The sequence below is a fragment of the Electrophorus electricus genome, chromosome 17 (assembly GCF_041902795.1).
Source record: "Electrophorus electricus isolate QZ-2024a chromosome 17, ASM4190279v1, whole genome shotgun sequence".
Classification (NCBI taxonomy): domain Eukaryota; kingdom Metazoa; phylum Chordata; class Actinopteri; order Gymnotiformes; family Gymnotidae; genus Electrophorus; species Electrophorus electricus.
In genome coordinates, this window is record NC_137513.1 from 4754838 (window position 1) to 4773165 (window position 18328).

The 18328-nt window shown below is 45.4% G+C and overlaps 1 protein-coding gene across 1 annotated transcript; it reads right to left on the bottom strand.

Moving 5' to 3' along the window:
• Positions 1–10525: 10525 nt before the first annotated feature.
• On the bottom strand, positions 10526–16607 carry abhd15a (abhydrolase domain containing 15a). The gene is made up of 3 exons (XM_035534479.2): positions 14646–16607; positions 11947–12299; positions 10526–11721 (listed from the first exon to the last, which is right to left on the bottom strand). Exons 1-3 carry the CDS (start codon positions 15180–15182, stop codon positions 11172–11174), a joined length of 1440 nt encoding a protein of 479 aa, XP_035390372.1. The 5' UTR covers positions 15183–16607; the 3' UTR covers positions 10526–11171.
• Positions 16608–18328: the final 1721 nt, after the last annotated feature.

Sequence of the window (18328 nt, forward strand, 5' to 3'; positions counted from 1 at the left end):
AAGTGGAATGATGGAGGTGTAGCTGTTGTGCCAACGCCCACATTTTGGGTAGGCTCCTGACTCTACCTGCTATGGGGTGTGAGATTCAGTCACATGTTCCAAATATTTGACAGCTACAGAGATGGGTATAATCTACAAAATGAAGGTCTTTGAAAGAGTGGCATAAACAAACAGTTTGGGAGAGGGCAGGGAATTAATTGTTTTGTTTGTTTGATGAAAATGACTTAACACATTTTTAAAGAAAGCAGTCCTACATGCAGTGTGATGCCAATTTTGCTTTGCTCACTGATGTACTTTTCAATACATCTACAATAATATTTGCAATACATAACAAAAAAGAGACACAGCTCACAAACAAAACAAATAAATATTTTTTTCCTTCACTGTCAAGAATTCAATTAAAAAATATTACAACATATGAACTTATCTAATTTCTATTACCTACCTAAAATCATAATGTTTTAATAAGGAAACCATTTTCTGAAAAAAAGTACTATAACAATTTTTAAGGCCTCAGTCCATCCATCACCTGTGAGACCTCAACTAGTTACTAGTTACTAACTAGTTACTAGTTACTTCAACTAGTTACTAAAGAGAGACTAAACATGTGTTTTATCGTGCCTTAGTGTGGGAGAGGAGTCTGATTAAGTTAATGCTGCATAGACTAACCAATAAACTGAACACAATTCATATCAGGTTTGATTTCAGTTTTTAATTCGTCTGCCATTTTGAACACTGAATGCAGATGTAGATATTTAGCAGCTCTTACACACAGAGCTGAGGACACATTAATCTGGCTCTTAAATGGATTCCAGGAATCTATCACTCCACTCTAGGCAAGTGCCGTCCTGCACGAGTGCAGAGAGGCACCTCTGCTGGGGGGGCACTTCATGTCAACGACTTTGCAGAGCAAGGGGATTTGTCTTCTCCCTGGTCTTTTGTGCTGGTCAGCCAAGTCTTTGTAAAGCTCTCTAATCAGTCATTTTCGTGTGGTATCTGCTGGAGAGACTTTTTTAGTTTATTTGCTTGTTTGTTTTTACACTTTATATATAAAAGTTGTGAATGTAATTATTTATATTTGTAATCCGCAATACGATTCACTAACTTAAATGCAACGTCTTTACTTTAAAATGGTCACATAATGCCTGATGACTAGTTCAGCCAGAGTTCAGTCAGTTCTTTTCGTATCATTTTTCAAGCAAGCTGTCATCACACATCACAATATAAATATGTTTTATTTTCAGGGGTTAAGCTGAACATAATGTTCATGGAACAGGGGGTGTAAAACTTTGACTGTTTGTGTTTTCTCATCTCACATCTCTTCATCCCTCAGCCCTTTTTCTTTCCTCTTTTCGTGGAAAGAAACTGGCCCTGCTCTGGCTGCTCTCGCCGCACCCTGTTTACTTGGCAGACAGGAGCATCCAGCAAAGGCAGCGTTAGCGTTCTGTTTCTTTAAAAGCTGCCTTATTCTGCAGAACAGAACTGATTAGTGGTTCTGGCAGCCAATCACACACACTGCTGCGTGAAGGCTAGGGCCAATGAGAGCTCCCGCTGGGCGGAGGTTACAAAACCAGCCTGAACCCAATGACTCAGCAGAGGCGAGTGCGTGCGAGATGACACTTAACAATGATTTAAAGAGCTAGCACTTGCTGTTTGAAAAGTAGGTGCGGATCGGAAAAAAGGCCAGGTTTCTCAGCAGCTATAGGTAGGGAGCAGAGCCTGGTGACACTGCAGAAGAGGGGAAGTTTGGGTTTTTGGAGCACTGGAACATTTTCAGAGAGGGCCACACCTTTGCAGTCTCAGACAGCATGACTCAGCATTGACATTATGACACGGGCCCACATGACTGATGGTGATGACTATATGAAAGCACAGACAAAGCAGTTTCGATGCCTTTTTGATTTCATAATATTTCAATAACATATTAACAGACACAGAAAGCACGGAGGTTTAACCTGTAGTTGAAGTTCAAAATAGGTACAAAGTCCCTTATCGTGCACAGCAGAAATTTCTCTTTTTTTTTTTTGTTGTTGTTGGTTTGTTTTGGTTTTTTGGCCAAAGTCACCGTCATCAAGGCGACACCTCAGTGACAAGGTCCCAGCTCTGTATGCATCATGCTGCATTGGGTCACAGTGCACATACTGGCCTGGCTGATGGGAGGGCGTTTAAGAAATGCCTCTTTGTTCAGCTGTGAGTCTTGGTCAGTCTGCTTCCTGCTTCGGCTGCCAGCAGGCCAGGATGTGAGAATCATATGTGCTTAGAGCAGTTCCTTTATACGTGTGGAGGGAGACGTTAAAATATCTCTCCTCTTACTCACCAGAACATTTCAGACGGATTTAGAGCCCCACTGAAAGTGTAGCTAAGTGCATCAACCCCCACGGTCCCTCCCTGTTATTTTATTTTAAAATTTGGCTAAAATAAACATGTCACTTGGTGCGTTCCCATCAAATGCATGCCAAACCCTGATTTCTATGCCTAGGAGATGTTAGCACTGGTACATTTTTGTTTTGTAACATTTAGAGAGCAGAGCCGGAGCAGTTGGTGTACTTGTCCGACTACAGCTGTGAATCCATCAGGACCTGCTGCTTCGAGCAGTGACGACTGTTAAAACAAACTGGTGACGACATTTCCCACTCCACTTACTCACGTCCTGCGCAGATTATATGGCTCAGGACAAGCTGACCTGTTCCGACAGTCTATCCACTCAGAGCTATGACTAGGAAATACTTGAAAAGTTCGGATATGTTAAATGTACTACTTCTGACTCCTCAGGTCCAAAACAATTTGATAATTGCATAAATAGTCCAATAGCTTCAACGGTACTGGCGCTGGACCATCTGGAACGCTGGGTCAAAATGATGCTTACTGTGGGCCAGGCTCGGAAGCCGCTGCGCCGAGCCAGCCGGAGCCCGGACGCAGACGTCTGGGCGCATGCAGTTTCATCTACAGCTGAACAAATCGCGCTATAAGGCAGACCCGAAACGGAATGAAATAAAAGACAAAACTTCATGCACATTGGTCTGAAACGTGGATTCCCTGAAGCTTGTCCTTGCTGCTCACTGGGAACCGCTGAGACAGGCAGACTAGAAATCGTCCTCAAGCTTTCAGCGAAGGCTCCGGCGGAGCTGCTGTGAAGCTGAGAGGAGATGTCACAGAATGTCAAAATGTCCGAGCCGACGGCTCACGTCACTCTGAATGGCCCATGCAACTCGCTGTGCAGCACCGTCCAGACTCACACGTGTTTTATGCTGCTGAGCTCGTTGCGTCGCACTTTTAATGATTGTTAGATTCTCTGTTGGGATGCCTACTGCATTGCCTGTGATGTCTTTAAGCATGTGTGGATAATCACACTGTGCGCACACACACACACATACACATCGAATGACCTATTTTAAGATACATTATTAATTGGAACTCAATACAGCATGTATTGCCTATATGGTATTTATAAAAATTCCATTGTACATTATTTTTTGAAAATATTCTACATTTTTATACTATTCATTACATTTCAATAGTAGTGATATATCTAATACTTTTACAACAAAAATAGCAAGTAATTTTTCTGGTTTTTCTTTATTGTAATTCCAGATAATTAAATGTTGTTTTATAAAACTTTAATTTATAATATATAACTAGTCATTTGTATAAAACTCACCATAATAACATAGAGGTTCCATATTGAAAAAGTCAGTAGCTCTAGTCTTCCAGTGTGTTGTCTTAAGACTGTGTTATCTGTGTTTGTGGTTAGTATGCCATCACATTTGCCCCAGTTGGAGCTCTAGTGCCAGGCGGGTGAACTATTGCCCTGAGCATATGACCAGGCCTGCCCCGCTGGCAGTGGGGATGAAGGTTTGAGGGGCATTTAGCTGCATTTTTTCCACATGCAAGGCCAAGGCCGAGTTACAGATATGATTAGCCTGGCTCACAGAATGGAACACTCTCTCCTTGGGTATGCGGAGGGACACTTGGTGCAGCCCTGCTCGAATGCAGTCTGCACCAGCTGTAGCACGTGCTCGCGAGACGTCCCCTTCCTGGATTTCATTATCAGGGCGTCAGCTTGATGTTAACTGAGGCAGACAACCCAAAAGAAATGTAGCTAGCACAAGCGACGATACGTAGGCCCAATGATAAAGCGCAGTGCAGCCCGGGGAGTGGAGCCGGGACAACGTGATCTGCCCTGACAGCTTATTTCCTGTCGGTTAGGACTACAGCAGTGCATTATGTTTTCAGTTCCATCCAGCGCACAGTGAAACGGTATTGATTAATCTACCATGAGTGATTTCACTGTCTGCATGAATGTGCGGACGCTGCAGGGGAGAGGAAAAATGAACCCGAGGAATCAGATCCGACCCCTGAGATCGCCCGGGCCATGTAGACCACCCTTTAACTGGCACCCTGAGGGGTTACAGGCCAGCGCTGGTACTAGGCAAACCATGAGCTGCGGATTCTGGCATCAAGGAAAAATAATCAACATGTTATGTAATGGCCCTGATTGCTGGAGGTGTGGTAGGAGCTGGCAGGGAGTGTGGTAATGGCGCCGATGTGTGTGAGCCACATTCCTCTACCCAGCATGTTCAACCCGGTCACAGCAATCTGTCGGGCAAGCCTGTGCTTATCTCTCTCTCTCTCTCTCTCTCTCTCTCTCTCTCTCTCTCTCTATCTCTCTCTCTCTCTCTCTCTCTCTCTCTTTCTCTCTCTCTCTCTCCATGAGTGTGTGATTGTCTGTATGTGTGTGACAGCAAATCCTGAAAGCATTTCAGCTTTTTTTTTTGAATAAAACTGACACTTGCCTCGTGCAAGGTGTCTTGTGCCAGTTTCATGCACATTCATTTTCGTTTAATTTGAGTAAAAATGATGTTTTGGTAATCTGAGATCCGAGATGACCTCGGAAGTGTCACAGGCACTGCGTCAGGCTACAGCACTGCTTAACCCCCCCCCCCCCCCCCCCAAGCTGGAGAAAGAACCCACTCTGCCTCTCACACCTGTCTGAAAACAGAAGCCCCCCCCCCGTCCTCTCAACACACACAGCTGACAATCTTACAGTCTGACACAGATCCAGCAGTGAAGCCAGCTGATTTTCCACAAATAGAACCCACTGCTGTAGCTATAGCACAGTGCTCCACTTCACACTGCACATTTATATAACCTGGTATGCAGGTGTAGGTGTGTGTGTATTAACTAATTCTCTCCTCCTACTGCTCACAATCACATCTGTTCCTTTCACTTGGGTTTCACTGCCCTGCTACAACCTACACAGCTTACACATGCAGCCTGTGATTGCTATGTAGGGTTACGGTGAAGTCACCGTTTCCTGGGTTAAGCCAAAGACTCTAGGAGTTCTGCCAAGTCATGACCTTTTGGTCCACATACCAAGCCAATATAAGGACCATATCGGTGTTCCTCTTCCTGTACTGGTCATGTGACTGACCCTGCAATGCGATCTGCTCCACCAGTGTGGCTGCTGATGGCTTATATGTGTAGCAGGATGTGAAAGCACTTTCTCCCCAAGGCGAAACTCAACCCAGGATGAATGCAAGCAAGTGCTCACAGAGATGCAAACCATTCGGTTCAGACTGCACCACACCGTAACAGTGAGAAGACTAAGGAGACTTTGTTCCCCTTTCAGTTAAGTAATCGTGACATAGTAGCAGAGCAATGCCATATGAGGGAACGTGAAACTCATATAATTCAACCATTTACCAATCAAGATTATGGCCAAAGAGTGGAGACCAGACCAGGAGGAACTATAAACTATGAGATTACCAGTATATGACAAAGCCATTTAAATAGCTGAGGCTTTGGCAGAGGCCGGCCGGTTCATTCCGGCATTCATATTGCTCTGAGGGTTTTTCTTTCAATTTTTTTTTTTTTTTTTAAGAGCATGAAAGACAGGAATCTGGCAGCTTCTTGGTACTGCAGCAGGAGAAAGTTACACACCACAACAGTTGTACAAGAATTCAGTCACTCAACTGTTCAGTACATACTGTTTCTTTTGTTGCATCATCAGTTACTTAATACAAAGCTAGCACTCGAAGTTTTGCTGGTATTCTGACAATTTCCCATAGTAACCAGGTTGCCTTTATGTGCATGTTATAGATGATAAATAAAATGTATTAAAAGATCTGGGAGTCATAATGCAGTTCTTCTTCTGATGAATGTAAAACACTAGTTTATGATTGTAATTGTTACCTAGAGTTACAAAGATGACATTCTAAGGCCCTGTCAAATCTGGTCCTGGAAATGAAGTAATGCTAGATTAGAGAGAGGACATTGCAAGAGCCTCACAGAGCAGCACGGCAAAACCAAAAGGTTCGGCTCTGTCCTGTGGATTTAGCGCTTCTTGCCCTCCCATTTTTGGATTTGACGAGAGTCTGTGGGCCCTGAAAGGATTTGTGACCTATTGGTACAAAATTAAAACGATCTGAATGGCATCCATTAGCGAAATGATTGTGCCCTGTTTTCGCTGCAGCCCTGGTCTGAGGACTGCTGGAATGGTGTTGGGTTACACTGCAGTGGTTTTTGCAGGTTGCAGAGTGAACCGCCATTACCCTTGACTGTCTACAACACAACATTCTGTGGGAAGCACTGAACTCACATGGAGACATTTGTAATGAACATCATGAGGAGAATATGACAACTATCAATTGTCTCTGTTCCAAGAATGTGTTCCTTACATTTTTGCAGCAACTGGTGGACTGTTGTTTTTTATGATACAACCCTGGAAAAGAGAAGTGGTCTCAGTGGTCTGTCCCCTAATAAAGCAAATTACAATCACATGTATGAAGCTGGGCTTACCAACAGTTTGCTCAAGACCAGCACTCTCTATGTTGAAGGCTGCTATATCCGTAGTGTGTCAGAGAGGCTCCTGTATGGTGTTAACGGGAATAAGAATAGTAATATTTTCAGATTCCCAAGCTAGGTGGTTTCATTGTTTAGATTAAAACACCACCTCCCATTCTCAAGTCACCCAATCCCTCCCACCCTCCTGGATTTGTGCATGTCTACATGACATGCCGGGACCGGGGGAGTGAGGCAGAGTGCCGTCGGGCCCAGGTCATCTCACGTGCACACGATCGGCCAGGCCGCACTCCGTCCCAGGAAGAGGGCTACGAGGTGGCAGGTCTGCGGACCAAAGGCTGCAGGTGCCTCTGTGAGTTGAAGGTGGCCGAGAGCAGTTTCTTCTTCCAACAATTCCTCCCCGCAACAGGGCTCATGAAGCACTTTTTCTTAAGAACGCGAGGCAGGAGCCATGCAGGTCCCTGCATGCGCTTGAGTTTATTACCCAGATCAGAAGTGGGCTGATGAGTGAAATCTTCACGTTCTCACCTACTAAGACGACACACTAAAAGCGCATGTTAACGTGCGCCTCTGTTAAGTATCTGAAATGATGCTTCTGCAGTGGAGGCCTCTATGCTGCAGTCCTCCAGCATTCATACAGAAAAACCTGGTGAGCAGAGGGCACGGCATACCTGCGCGTTCTCTAATCTGTCAGCATAACCAACAGGCTGATCGTTAGGGCTAATTACCCAGGTGCGTCAGGGCAGGAGCAATGGGAGAGAGAGCCTAGGGTCCCCATGGCTCGCAGGCATCTCGGCCCCTGCCAGGCGTTTCTTGACCTCTAGCCCGGTGCCAGCCATGGCACTGCACAGTGGAAAAAAAGAAATGGCTCTGATGCAAACCTCTGCCAGAGCGAGGAACCCCCCCCTTCTCCCCACCGAGCGCGCCCCGAGCAGGGCGGATTGTTGAAGCTTCTGCGGGTCCTTCTTCTTCTCCCTCACTCACACTTGACAATCGCAAAGAACTCGATTCATCTGCTCCCCGCGGCAGTCAGAGGACGAATGTAAGATTCCAGCGCCAATTTGTCCACCGATCTGGACCCCTTATACCCAGCCAGACATGTCACATTAGATTAGGTCTCCTACTGTCTGTTTAACTCAAGTCGGAGTTCTGCCCAGGGGAAAGGAGTCAACCAGTTCTTCCAAAACATGAGAAAGGAAAGAGAGAGAGAAAGAGAGAGAAAGAGGGAGAGAGGAGAAATTTTAAGATGACCCCACCTATTATGCCCACGTCATGTTTGTGATGAGAATTTGCCGAAGGCCACAGCAAATATTTGTTGCTTCAGCTGAAAATGGTCACATCTGGAGAGTGGAACTACAGAGCAGGATGTGCAGCAAGTCAAATCGCTTAGGAGCAGTCAATGATCTGCACCTTAGACTCCAGAGCACACCCACACGGCAGGGAAGAAACCTGCAAACGCTCGCTCACACACACACTTATCTGTTTTGCTCATTTGTCATATACTTTTTAATAACACTTTTCTACGTTTTACATAAGTGTAATCATTTGATCAGTCTAGAGATTTTATAGCTCAAGTGGAAAGGCCAGATACACTCTCTATAAGCTTCTCTGCTGTTGATCCGAGGTTGATACTACATACAGAAGTTGACACGTCACCAAATCGGTGTAATTGTTAGCCAGATCCCTGAGGTGGGGTGACGTTATCTGCTGTAACATGCGGCAACTGAGCTCGCGATATCATGATAATGAAGTCGTACGACGAGCACGGAAACTCTGCAGCTGTGAGAAATTGCAGTCTTTCAGGCATGTCGTGACATTCGCCGCACGCGTTTAGAGCTAGTGTAGGGTTTCCACTCAAAATAGGTGCTAAATATAATCTTAAGTTTCCAAGCCAAAGGGAGAGAGGACTGCATCACTGCGCCTGTACCATGTTGGTTGGTTTCCCTCAGTCATACAGTGGCCTGCCATACTGCCCTCTACTGAGCCGTCCTGCAGTATCACCAACCATATTCAATACACAGCAATTTGCTAAAACCTTAGAACCATAAAAGTGATTTTCACTAAGTTGACTGGAGTAATCCACAGTAATTCATTTACATGAACTCACATATTGAATTGGTGTGTTTGTCCAGTATTTTAATATTTAGGTCAGTTTAGCCTATGAAGCCTGTCACATTTACTATATACCACCATTTTAAAAAGTCATTTACTCAGTCTGTGAGCGTCCTTCAAGGACAGGGAGCGGAAGTTTGCCGTCTCCCAAAAACGAGTGTCTGGAAAACAAAGAAAGTACAGCCAATAAGATACGGGATAGCATGTTATTTGATAATACGCTAGTTGTTTGGGTTTTTAAATATAACATAAAATATTCAAAATATAAACTAAACATAATATTAAAAATAAAATACAATAAAGCAAATCCCGGATTGTGATGATTTATATTGTTCATCACATTCTCTGGGGCCATGAGTAATACCACGACAGTATAAATTACAAATAAGGTCTGCCACGGCTTGTATAAATGGGTCTGATTATCCGCCGTATGCAAATGTTCCGCTACACACATTGCAGAGTTATCGCTCGGGGCATAAGTCTTCCTAACACGTGGATATTTCCGTCAAAGTAAATTTAACGCCCCTGGTTCGTCCTTTTTTCTGCTTTTATTAGTCCACTCTAGATTTCCACTAGATGGCGCTATTGGAGTTTCACATGATGCAAACGTAGTTTAGTGTTATTTATACCTTCTTTATCTATAAAACTTCTTAACGATGTGATTCATCAAGGCTGTGTCTGCCTACTTCAAAATTGCAGTCGGGATGGAGTTTGCAAATTAGCAAACTTATGTCAAAGGACGAGATAACGTTCAGTGTCTTTAGCTCCCAATGAAACTAGAACTGGAATATGAAAGTAAGCAATCACGTCTTGTTAGGAATTACGTGAACGTTACCTCAAATCAATGGAGATTTAACAATTACTTCTGGAAAAAAAAAAGAACACTGGGTTTACTTTAAAGGGCAATTCAATTGCACCAATCAAATTAGTGTGCTGATTTCAAAGACCTGTTTTTTTCCCCCCATTAAACTCCAGACCATGCCCAGTAAACCAGATTTAGGATTCTTACATAACAAATCCTTCAGTTATGAGTTGTGTTTATCATTACTATATCATTGACATACCAAATACTGCATGCCAAAGCATTGGAGGTGTCACATTCACAACATTTGGCAGAACAACCAGCATGTTCATGGGTACGAGTGTGTGTGTGCTCACTGGGACCTTTGCTTTACTGGCATCCTGCACTAGCTGCTCTGCCAGGTGAGCTACAGAAGTGTTCGGCAAACAGACAGCAGGAGCTGGGAAAGCAGAGGCGTGCGTGTGCCACAGCGTCGCCTCCACGTCCTCCAGTGCTGTGTCTCTGGCTAAACGTCACAGAAAATGTGTGTACAGACACACGTGTACATGCACGCGTGCACAGAGACTGTCACATCTACTCAGACACCCACACACTCGCCAGGCTCTGGCTGCAGGCTACGGCTATATTGGGGAATGTCCAATTAAAAAAAAAAAAGTTATGCCTGTAATGAATGCTGAAACAAAAAAACAACAAAAAAATGATGCAGCAGTGCAACCGTTATTTAATATCCAAATGTGTTCTGTTTTGAGTTTGATTAAAGAAACTCCATCTATTTAGGGTGCAGTTTGTAAGTAAATGCAAAACTCAAACTTCAAATACATTCTTTTAATTGTATACTTCATGTAGATAATTTAACAAATAATCATTGTAGCAGGCGTACCATCCATCCTGTGTTTTCAGTGAAAAGCCAAAGCATCCAGCCCCCACCACAAGAGAGCCATTTCCCTGCAACCTCGGTGTGGTACAAAAAAAACCCACAAAAAAAACCTCCCAACAGTTCAGACAACTTGCACACAACACACTCCATCATACAGCAAGGAGGCAGCCTTGCTCTACTTTGCAAATGCCTCTCAGACACTAAAGAGTATTACCTCATGGAAACTTCACGTCTATGGTCCCTGGGATCTTCTTTGTCTATTACACTGCGTGCAGGACATTTTTAAATGGCAAAAAGAACAACTCAAGACTGCAGGAGCTTTCCAGATGAACGTGAGGTCTTATGGAATGAGATACTGGAAGCACCACTTAAGGAACCTGGAAATCCGGGGTCCTTTTCAATGAACCCGGAATCCTGGAATTAAGCGCTCAGCTCGTCCATAGCTGACTAAATCAAATATGAAAAACCAAGACTGCTGGTACCGCAATACTGCACCATCGGACAGCTGCTCATGTGATCAATGCCTAGTCTGGTGGTCGACGCGCCCTTTCCATCTGAAGCCCACGAGGGGCCATGCCATCATCTGGTGTAGGACCTCTGCCAGTTGTAGATGGCATGGATGTTGTGTGAGCAGACGGGCAGCTTCTTGCATGTGCTGACGCTCCGGTGCCGGAACGCTTTGCCTCCCCCGCCCAGGCCCCTGCGCCGGGCCGTCTGCTTGGCCCGCTCCTCGGCGGCGAAGAAGTCGCTGGTGGCCCTGAAGAACTCCAGAAGGGCCCGGTGGCTCCAGAGTACAGGCCCCTCGTCCGGCGTGGCGAAGCCACAATGGCCCCCATGGCTGCTGAGAAGCAGGAAGAAGTGGGGGTTGCCCTCAAAGAGCTCCAGGGGCAACGTGGCTCGAGGATCGCCGCGCACAGGGTCGTCTCGGCTGCAAATGCACAGCACGGGGATGGCCACCTCGTCCACGTCCCTCAGCGGGTCGTTGCGCTCCCAGTAGGCCTCCCAGGCGCCCTCTGCTGGCGGGCCCTTTGGACCGGCCTGACAAAACAGCACCTCCTCCATGGATCTGAGCGAGGGGCTGGAGAACAGGCTGTCTGTGTGGACCAGCTCCGTCAGCACGGTCTTGTACCTGCAGGAATATCAGCATTGATCCTTTCCCGCAGAGACGCAGCTTATGCACAGTCGTTCCGACATAAGCTCCACGAGCCATCCCAACCAGTTACAAAAATCGATAGTCCTTAGACAAACACAGCCCGTCAACGCAGTAAGTATTGTATTTCAATTTGAAGAGCTTTAGGTTAATGCGTCTGAAAAGTGCTTTTGTCTGAAGAGTCTATTTTGTGTGTGTCTGTACCTGCTGAGGCAGAACTTCTGGTAGAGCAGCAGGGCTCGGTGGAAGAGCCAGGTGGGGCCGCTCTCGAACCAGCTCTGGCAACGGAACACAGGCGACAGGCAGGCGGCAGCGGTGACGTAGCTGGAGGAGCCGCACTCGCCCAGGTAGGAGAGGAGCAGGCCCGAGCCGGTGCTCTCGCTCACGGCATAGAGGCGGCCGGCCGGCTGGCGGTAGCGGATGTAGCGCACCGCCTCGCGCAGGTCGGCCGGGTCTCCGAACTCCTGCAGCTTGAGCGTGCAGAGGGGCGTGCCATTCTGGCTGCGGCGGTTGAACACCACGGGGAGGTAGCCGTGTCCCAGGGCCGCCTCACAGAGCTGCGGGGAGAGAGAGAGCGCGCACACACCACTATCTAGTGCCAATCACAGCACACAAGGGGTCAACTGGGTCACGACTGGGTCACGACTGACAAACAGAGATGTTTAATGAGCCTTTTCAACACACTCCAACTGTTTTATGCCCCATCCCCAAAAAAGAAACGCGTTGTTCTGGACAGCATATATCCACACCCCAAACGTTCCACTGCATTCTGAAGCACGTCAGTGACCCTGATCTTTTCATAATTGCAGCTCTGTATTTTTTCGCTTTTAAACGGCAGAGATGTGTGGAATTCCATCACAGGATCTCGCCGGGAGAAAACCAGCCCTGCTGCCATCCTCCACATTCCACACATGTTCGAGGAGCCCTCGCGACCAAGAGCTCGGCCTCGGGGGTCAGAATGAGGGCAGGGCAGGGCGGGGCAGGGCAGGGCGGGGCAACCATCTTTCCTCATTACTGGATAAGACAAACTGCTATTAGACTGAGAGGAAATGGCTGCACTGGTGGTTGATGCATCGCAGTCAAACAAAACCAATCTTGTCTCAGCTTCTTCCGTGACATCATGCGTCATATGGTAACGGCGTGTACGTCAGCAGCGTACAGTGCTGCTTTGGCCGACCCCTTTCTGGCACGCATCATTACTTTCGCATGCGTCACATGGTCCTGGGTTCTGGCTGGGGTTGGAGGGCACAGCTCTGACTCATGCACTGTCCAAGACAACTATGAAATAATATGAGCACAGAGGTTTTCATGCAAAAGCAGCCAACACTGATGTAAGTGTGTGCAGCAGCAAGGTAGTGCAGCGACAGGCATCAAGAACCTCGTACCTGCTTCACCACTGCAAAAGTCCCCCCTGGAGACCAGAATCAATGCAGTAAATCCCTCTGCCTTATGCTCAGTACAATATTTTCCATTTTATACTTTTTCTCATTATGTAAAGCACTTTGTCAACTTACTTTAAAAAGTACTTTACAAATCAAATGCATTAGTATTAAGTTCAGAGTGACTTGTGAATGCATTATTATTTTTCAGGTTTATCAGAATTCTGAAGTTTTTCCATGTCTTGTTTTGTCAAATGACCATAAAAACACGAAGAACTGAGATTTACGTCTTTGTTCCTGTGGTGCGTGCAGACAGCTAGCCTCGGCCGCTTTCCCCAGGGAAACCAAGCTGAATTCAGACATCACAGCCGAACCCGTGGTGGCTAGAATTTATGCACACAACACCAAATCTGTGAGGCTTATCTACTGAGCTGCAAGAATACTTTTAATGTCCTAAATTAATTAGCGTTTAACAAAAAACAAAAAATAAATCCACCACAACTGATCTGCTGAGGAACTGTGTCAAATCAGATGCAATGGTCATTGGGCCATTGGGCCAATACTTTTATATTTATCTTGTGGGCCCATATACTATAAGCATCCTCTGGAATATTTCTGCTGAAGTCATAATGTGCGGGCCGCCCAGGTGACAAAACCCCAAAGTCTTTCTAAATTCAGCCACCTGTAGTACATTGGGGATTTACCCAAAAACAGCGCAGTGTTTTGGTTAGAAGCTAAATGCTCCATGACCCCTATGAGCCAGCAGACATGAACCCGCAGCTCAGCAGGGCTGTGTGGGAAAGCTGTGGTCCGACAGGAGATGATTGGCCTCGAGACCTTTGTGCAGCAGTGCAAAGCACCCACACGCTGCACAGAAGCTCCATCGTCATCGTCATGAGATCATCAACATGCTCCAGCTCATGCAACATGCCTGCCACCCCAAGAATATAAGGACCCACAGCCCCATGTGAGTGAAAGCACAGCTCATCTCTGCAGCTTCATTCTTTAGAGGAAGACGGTGGGGCAGAGAGATCATTCTTCATAGACCAGAGCTTTAAGACAAAAGTCTTGTGTTGATATAAAAATATCAAATTAAGCTTTACACAGTCTCAAACACACATACATCTCATTATAGATAGATAGATAGATATTCAAAAATTCTAGCTACCTTGAATGTGTTTATATATTTATAGATATTTTAATTTAGAGGACTGTGCGTTGTAATGTCACACAACAGACAAGATTCTCTTCGTTATGACTACATGTCAACGACGTGCAGTGCCATTTGATTAACAAATGACACTGTCAATGAAATATTAAAAGAGCGATTCCTCCCTGTCAGGGGATAACAGACACTACTCACGCAATAGGCCTCAGAGCGTGTTTGGATAGCATTATCGATCTCTTGACCCGGATGATATTATTAAATACATTCTGTGCCACCAAAAATAAGACAGTAATGATACCACGCTAATGTAAAAAAAAAAAAAAAAAAAAAAAAAAAAAAAAAAAAAAAAGTATTACCTTTCGTACGTTCCGGGTGATTTTTCCAAAAGAGTTTGGGATTATTAAAAGAATGGGGCTGGTGGAATTACTGGAAGTCCTCCTCTTGTGCTGTGCTGCACCAACAGCAGCCCAGTCTAAAGCGATCAGTCCGTCGTCACTTAGCTGCAAATGATCTCGGACGAAATGAACGGCAGAGTCATGTGGCCAGAAAGCCCCGACAACAGTCTGCGCACACGGACTCGCTCGCCAGTCCCATGCCGGCGTCGACTCGCTTTTGCAGAAACTCGGGCAGTGTCTGAGGAGATAGTTTGCCAGTGCGGAGGGTTTGCATATCATCGCGACGGTAGGCGATTCAGCGGGTCCCTCCGGTGGCCCCTCCGGTGGCCTCTCCGTCCCCGTGCCGCGGTCTGACGCGCACCTCTTGCTCTTGCGCCGCGGAACTTCAAGCTCGCGGCACAGCGGAGGGGACCGATTCTCCGCTCCCAAATATTTCAGGACCGACCAGATTGTGGCCACCGAGACGAGGACGCAAACAACGCCAGTCCATTCCAGCATTTGGACCAGAATGTGAGAAGACCAGCAGTGGTGAATGAGGACGGTTTTTGTTTGTTTGTTTGTTTTTTAGCGGTCAGTTAAAATAGATCAGCTCGAAAAGAAAACAGACTAAATGAACAGAAGACGTCCTCTTGAAAGCGCACACCGTGCGCGCAAACCGCGCAAACATTTCTGGGAAGAGACGTGAACGCACCAACACCGGCCATTCAAAGTTCAAAGTAGTTTTAAAGACTGATGCCTTTTTGCTCTGGTCCAGCTGACCGCCGAAATCGTACAATCACGCTTGTTCATTTCTGGAGAAAATTATATTGGCAGATATGTCCGGTTAAAATTGCGTTTTAAAATGAAAGACAATATCCTGCCAGGGCGCCATTAGTTTTGAAATAAAGCGCTCCCACTTGCCTCTTTGTGAGCAGTGTGCTGCAGGTTATGCAATACCTCCCCTCTCGCCGGTCCCTTTGAAACGCCAGCAGCAGACACTGGGCAGTCCCTCCAGTACGCAGCAAGAACGGAGCGTTGTAAATACGTACGCCCGTGCCGTACAAGTGTCGGGTCGTTGTGTTGAGTACCATCCAAGCTCAGCTCATGGGTTTGCTAAAACGAGTCAGCACGCCCACCTGAATGGGGCTTTTGCTCTTCCGCGCAAAGTAGTGTCACTGAGTCAGTGGAAGACCTCTCGGATGAATTCGGCTCTGACTGTTGCCTGATGATTTAGTAGATGTTAGTTCCAAGTCGCTTCTGTATGTCGCTTGTGTTCAAACATCACAGTATTTATGTGCTTTGAAAATATCTATACCCTATTTTTTCTGTCAATTTTATATTTGTATGTAATGCCTCTCCAACGATTTGGTAAATATATGTATTTACACTAAAGTACAAGCACGCCCTTTACGCATTACTAATTTTCTAAAAAACTCGCGGACATGCTGCCATGGATTAATGCTAGAACCTGTTTGCTCTCCTTCAGTCATATCACAAAGGATATTTTACTCATAAATGCTAAACTGACACTGAACTGTAAACAGGGCTTTTAGTAGAAGTTCAAGCACATGCTATGATTTCAGTAACAAGCCTGCAGTGAGCTATTGCTAACATTTTCTAACTACTACACTAATAAATCTTCTCGCATGCATGTTTAAATAACTCTTAACAGTCAGGACACATATTGTATGTCAGGACATATATTGTATGTTTGTACACATATTGCATGTTTGACACATATTGTATGTTTGTACACTGCATTCAATCCTATGAAAAGCTTTTTAATCTGTGGGAATAGGCAGAGATTCACATTTCAATGTAAGAAATCAATTATTTAGTTAAATGTTCTGTACTGAATTATGACAGAATTTATACAAATGTACATTTATAAGAAAACAATATTACCTGGAAGGTAAAATTTTTGGACTGCCTATATGATATACTCTGCTTTATTTTGTGAAGAGAGAGTTGTGTGTGTGTGTGTGTGTGTGTGTGTGTGTGTGTGTGTGTGTGTGTGTGTGTGTGTGCGTGCATGCATGCATGCAGAATGCAGTGCTACCTGCTGTGTAGCCATAGCAAGTGATGCCCAATCAAAGCAAACCAAACTGTTTTCCTGAGTTTACTAAAATTACCATAATAAGCACCTGTGCAAACCTGAGCATGTATATGGTTGCAGTGTGGCTTGTCTTTTCAAATGAGTTGTGTATGCATGCTATTGTAGAGCTCTTTGTCTTACATTAGTCTTTTTTGTCAGTCAGAAATCTTACTTGTTCACTTGATTATCTGACTCTTGAAACTATATTTGCAGACACGGGATTTAATGTAAAAGAATTCTGCCATGGAAGGAGTTGCAGAAATGTGAAAATTGCAGTGTTTAATTCCACTGAAGCAGGTGAAAGCACAAATGAGAAAGTGAAATGTTTTGTTGCATTAATGCAGGCACCTCCATGCTAACGTGGAACAAACAGAAACCCTTTGTGCATTTAAATCTGTAACACTATGATCTGAAGTCCAAGTTCAGAAATACGTTTTCACAGACCTGCCTCCACCCTGCCTCCACCCTTCTTTAGCTTTAAATAAGTGTTTCTGTTTTTGTTTTTTGTTTTTTCTCTCTCTAATGTAATAAAAAGTTGCTTATGGGTGGGACTGGGCCAGACAGCTTTGTTGCAGAGTCCGAGCTGTTTGGCAGCCTCATTGCTATTGTTCTCCATGTATTATAAACACTTATAGAATAGATACCAAAATACCTCATATTCCCTCCCAGTCATTGTCTAGTACTAGTCAGGCAGTGGGATTGCTGAAATGGCATGTGACACTTGGCATTGTTCACTGGAAATTAGAGTTTAATATTAAAACTTGGTGGCGGGCGTTTTCTACATCTCTAATGGACACAGCATAACTTGCTCCTGTCGTTTTCGTGCAGAAAAGCATGAATGTGTATTAAAGATAATTGAAGACCCCGTGTTTGAGGTCTGTGTGGAGCGCTTGTTTGGATGTGGGACATGGATTTTTCATGGGGTCAGGGAGGGAGAGAGTCTTTGACTTATCGCGGTCATCATTATCCTTCACCAAACAGCCCTTAAGGGACCACAGCAGGAAATCTAAAATCAAACACGAGCCATTGTATTTTGGGGTGATTCAGTGACAAATATGGCTAGGCTGCACAGGAAAGGCTTAAGAATCGTCTTTGATTTAGGCTGGGCCTCTACAGACGACCTCGGGAGAAAAGTCAGGATAAACAAAGGTATCGAAAGACAAATGAGGAGAAAGGTCATCCAGAGGCCCTGACCATGAGGGTGACTGTGCAAATCCCAACGATTGGGAGTCCAGTGTCCTTTCCATCCACATCGAGAGAGAGCCTTTGGTACGCCCGTGACGTCTCGGGAACCCGCACGGCATACTAGGTCAGCTGGCCTACACCAGCTGGAAATTCAAAACAAATTTACCCCGAATCTACGTAATCATTCAAATGGTGGAGTGTAAGTATCACTGCATGCATTATAAATGAAGGCTGTCCAGGGCAACTGACCCGTCGTTCCAGAAAGTCATGCAGCTTTAATCGGCAGCGCTCTAGATTCTAGCTGCAGGCGCGGTCAGTGCTCCGTCTTTAAACTTCAACAAGCCTGAACATGTGCCCACCGACAAATGCCAGAAAGCCCTACAAA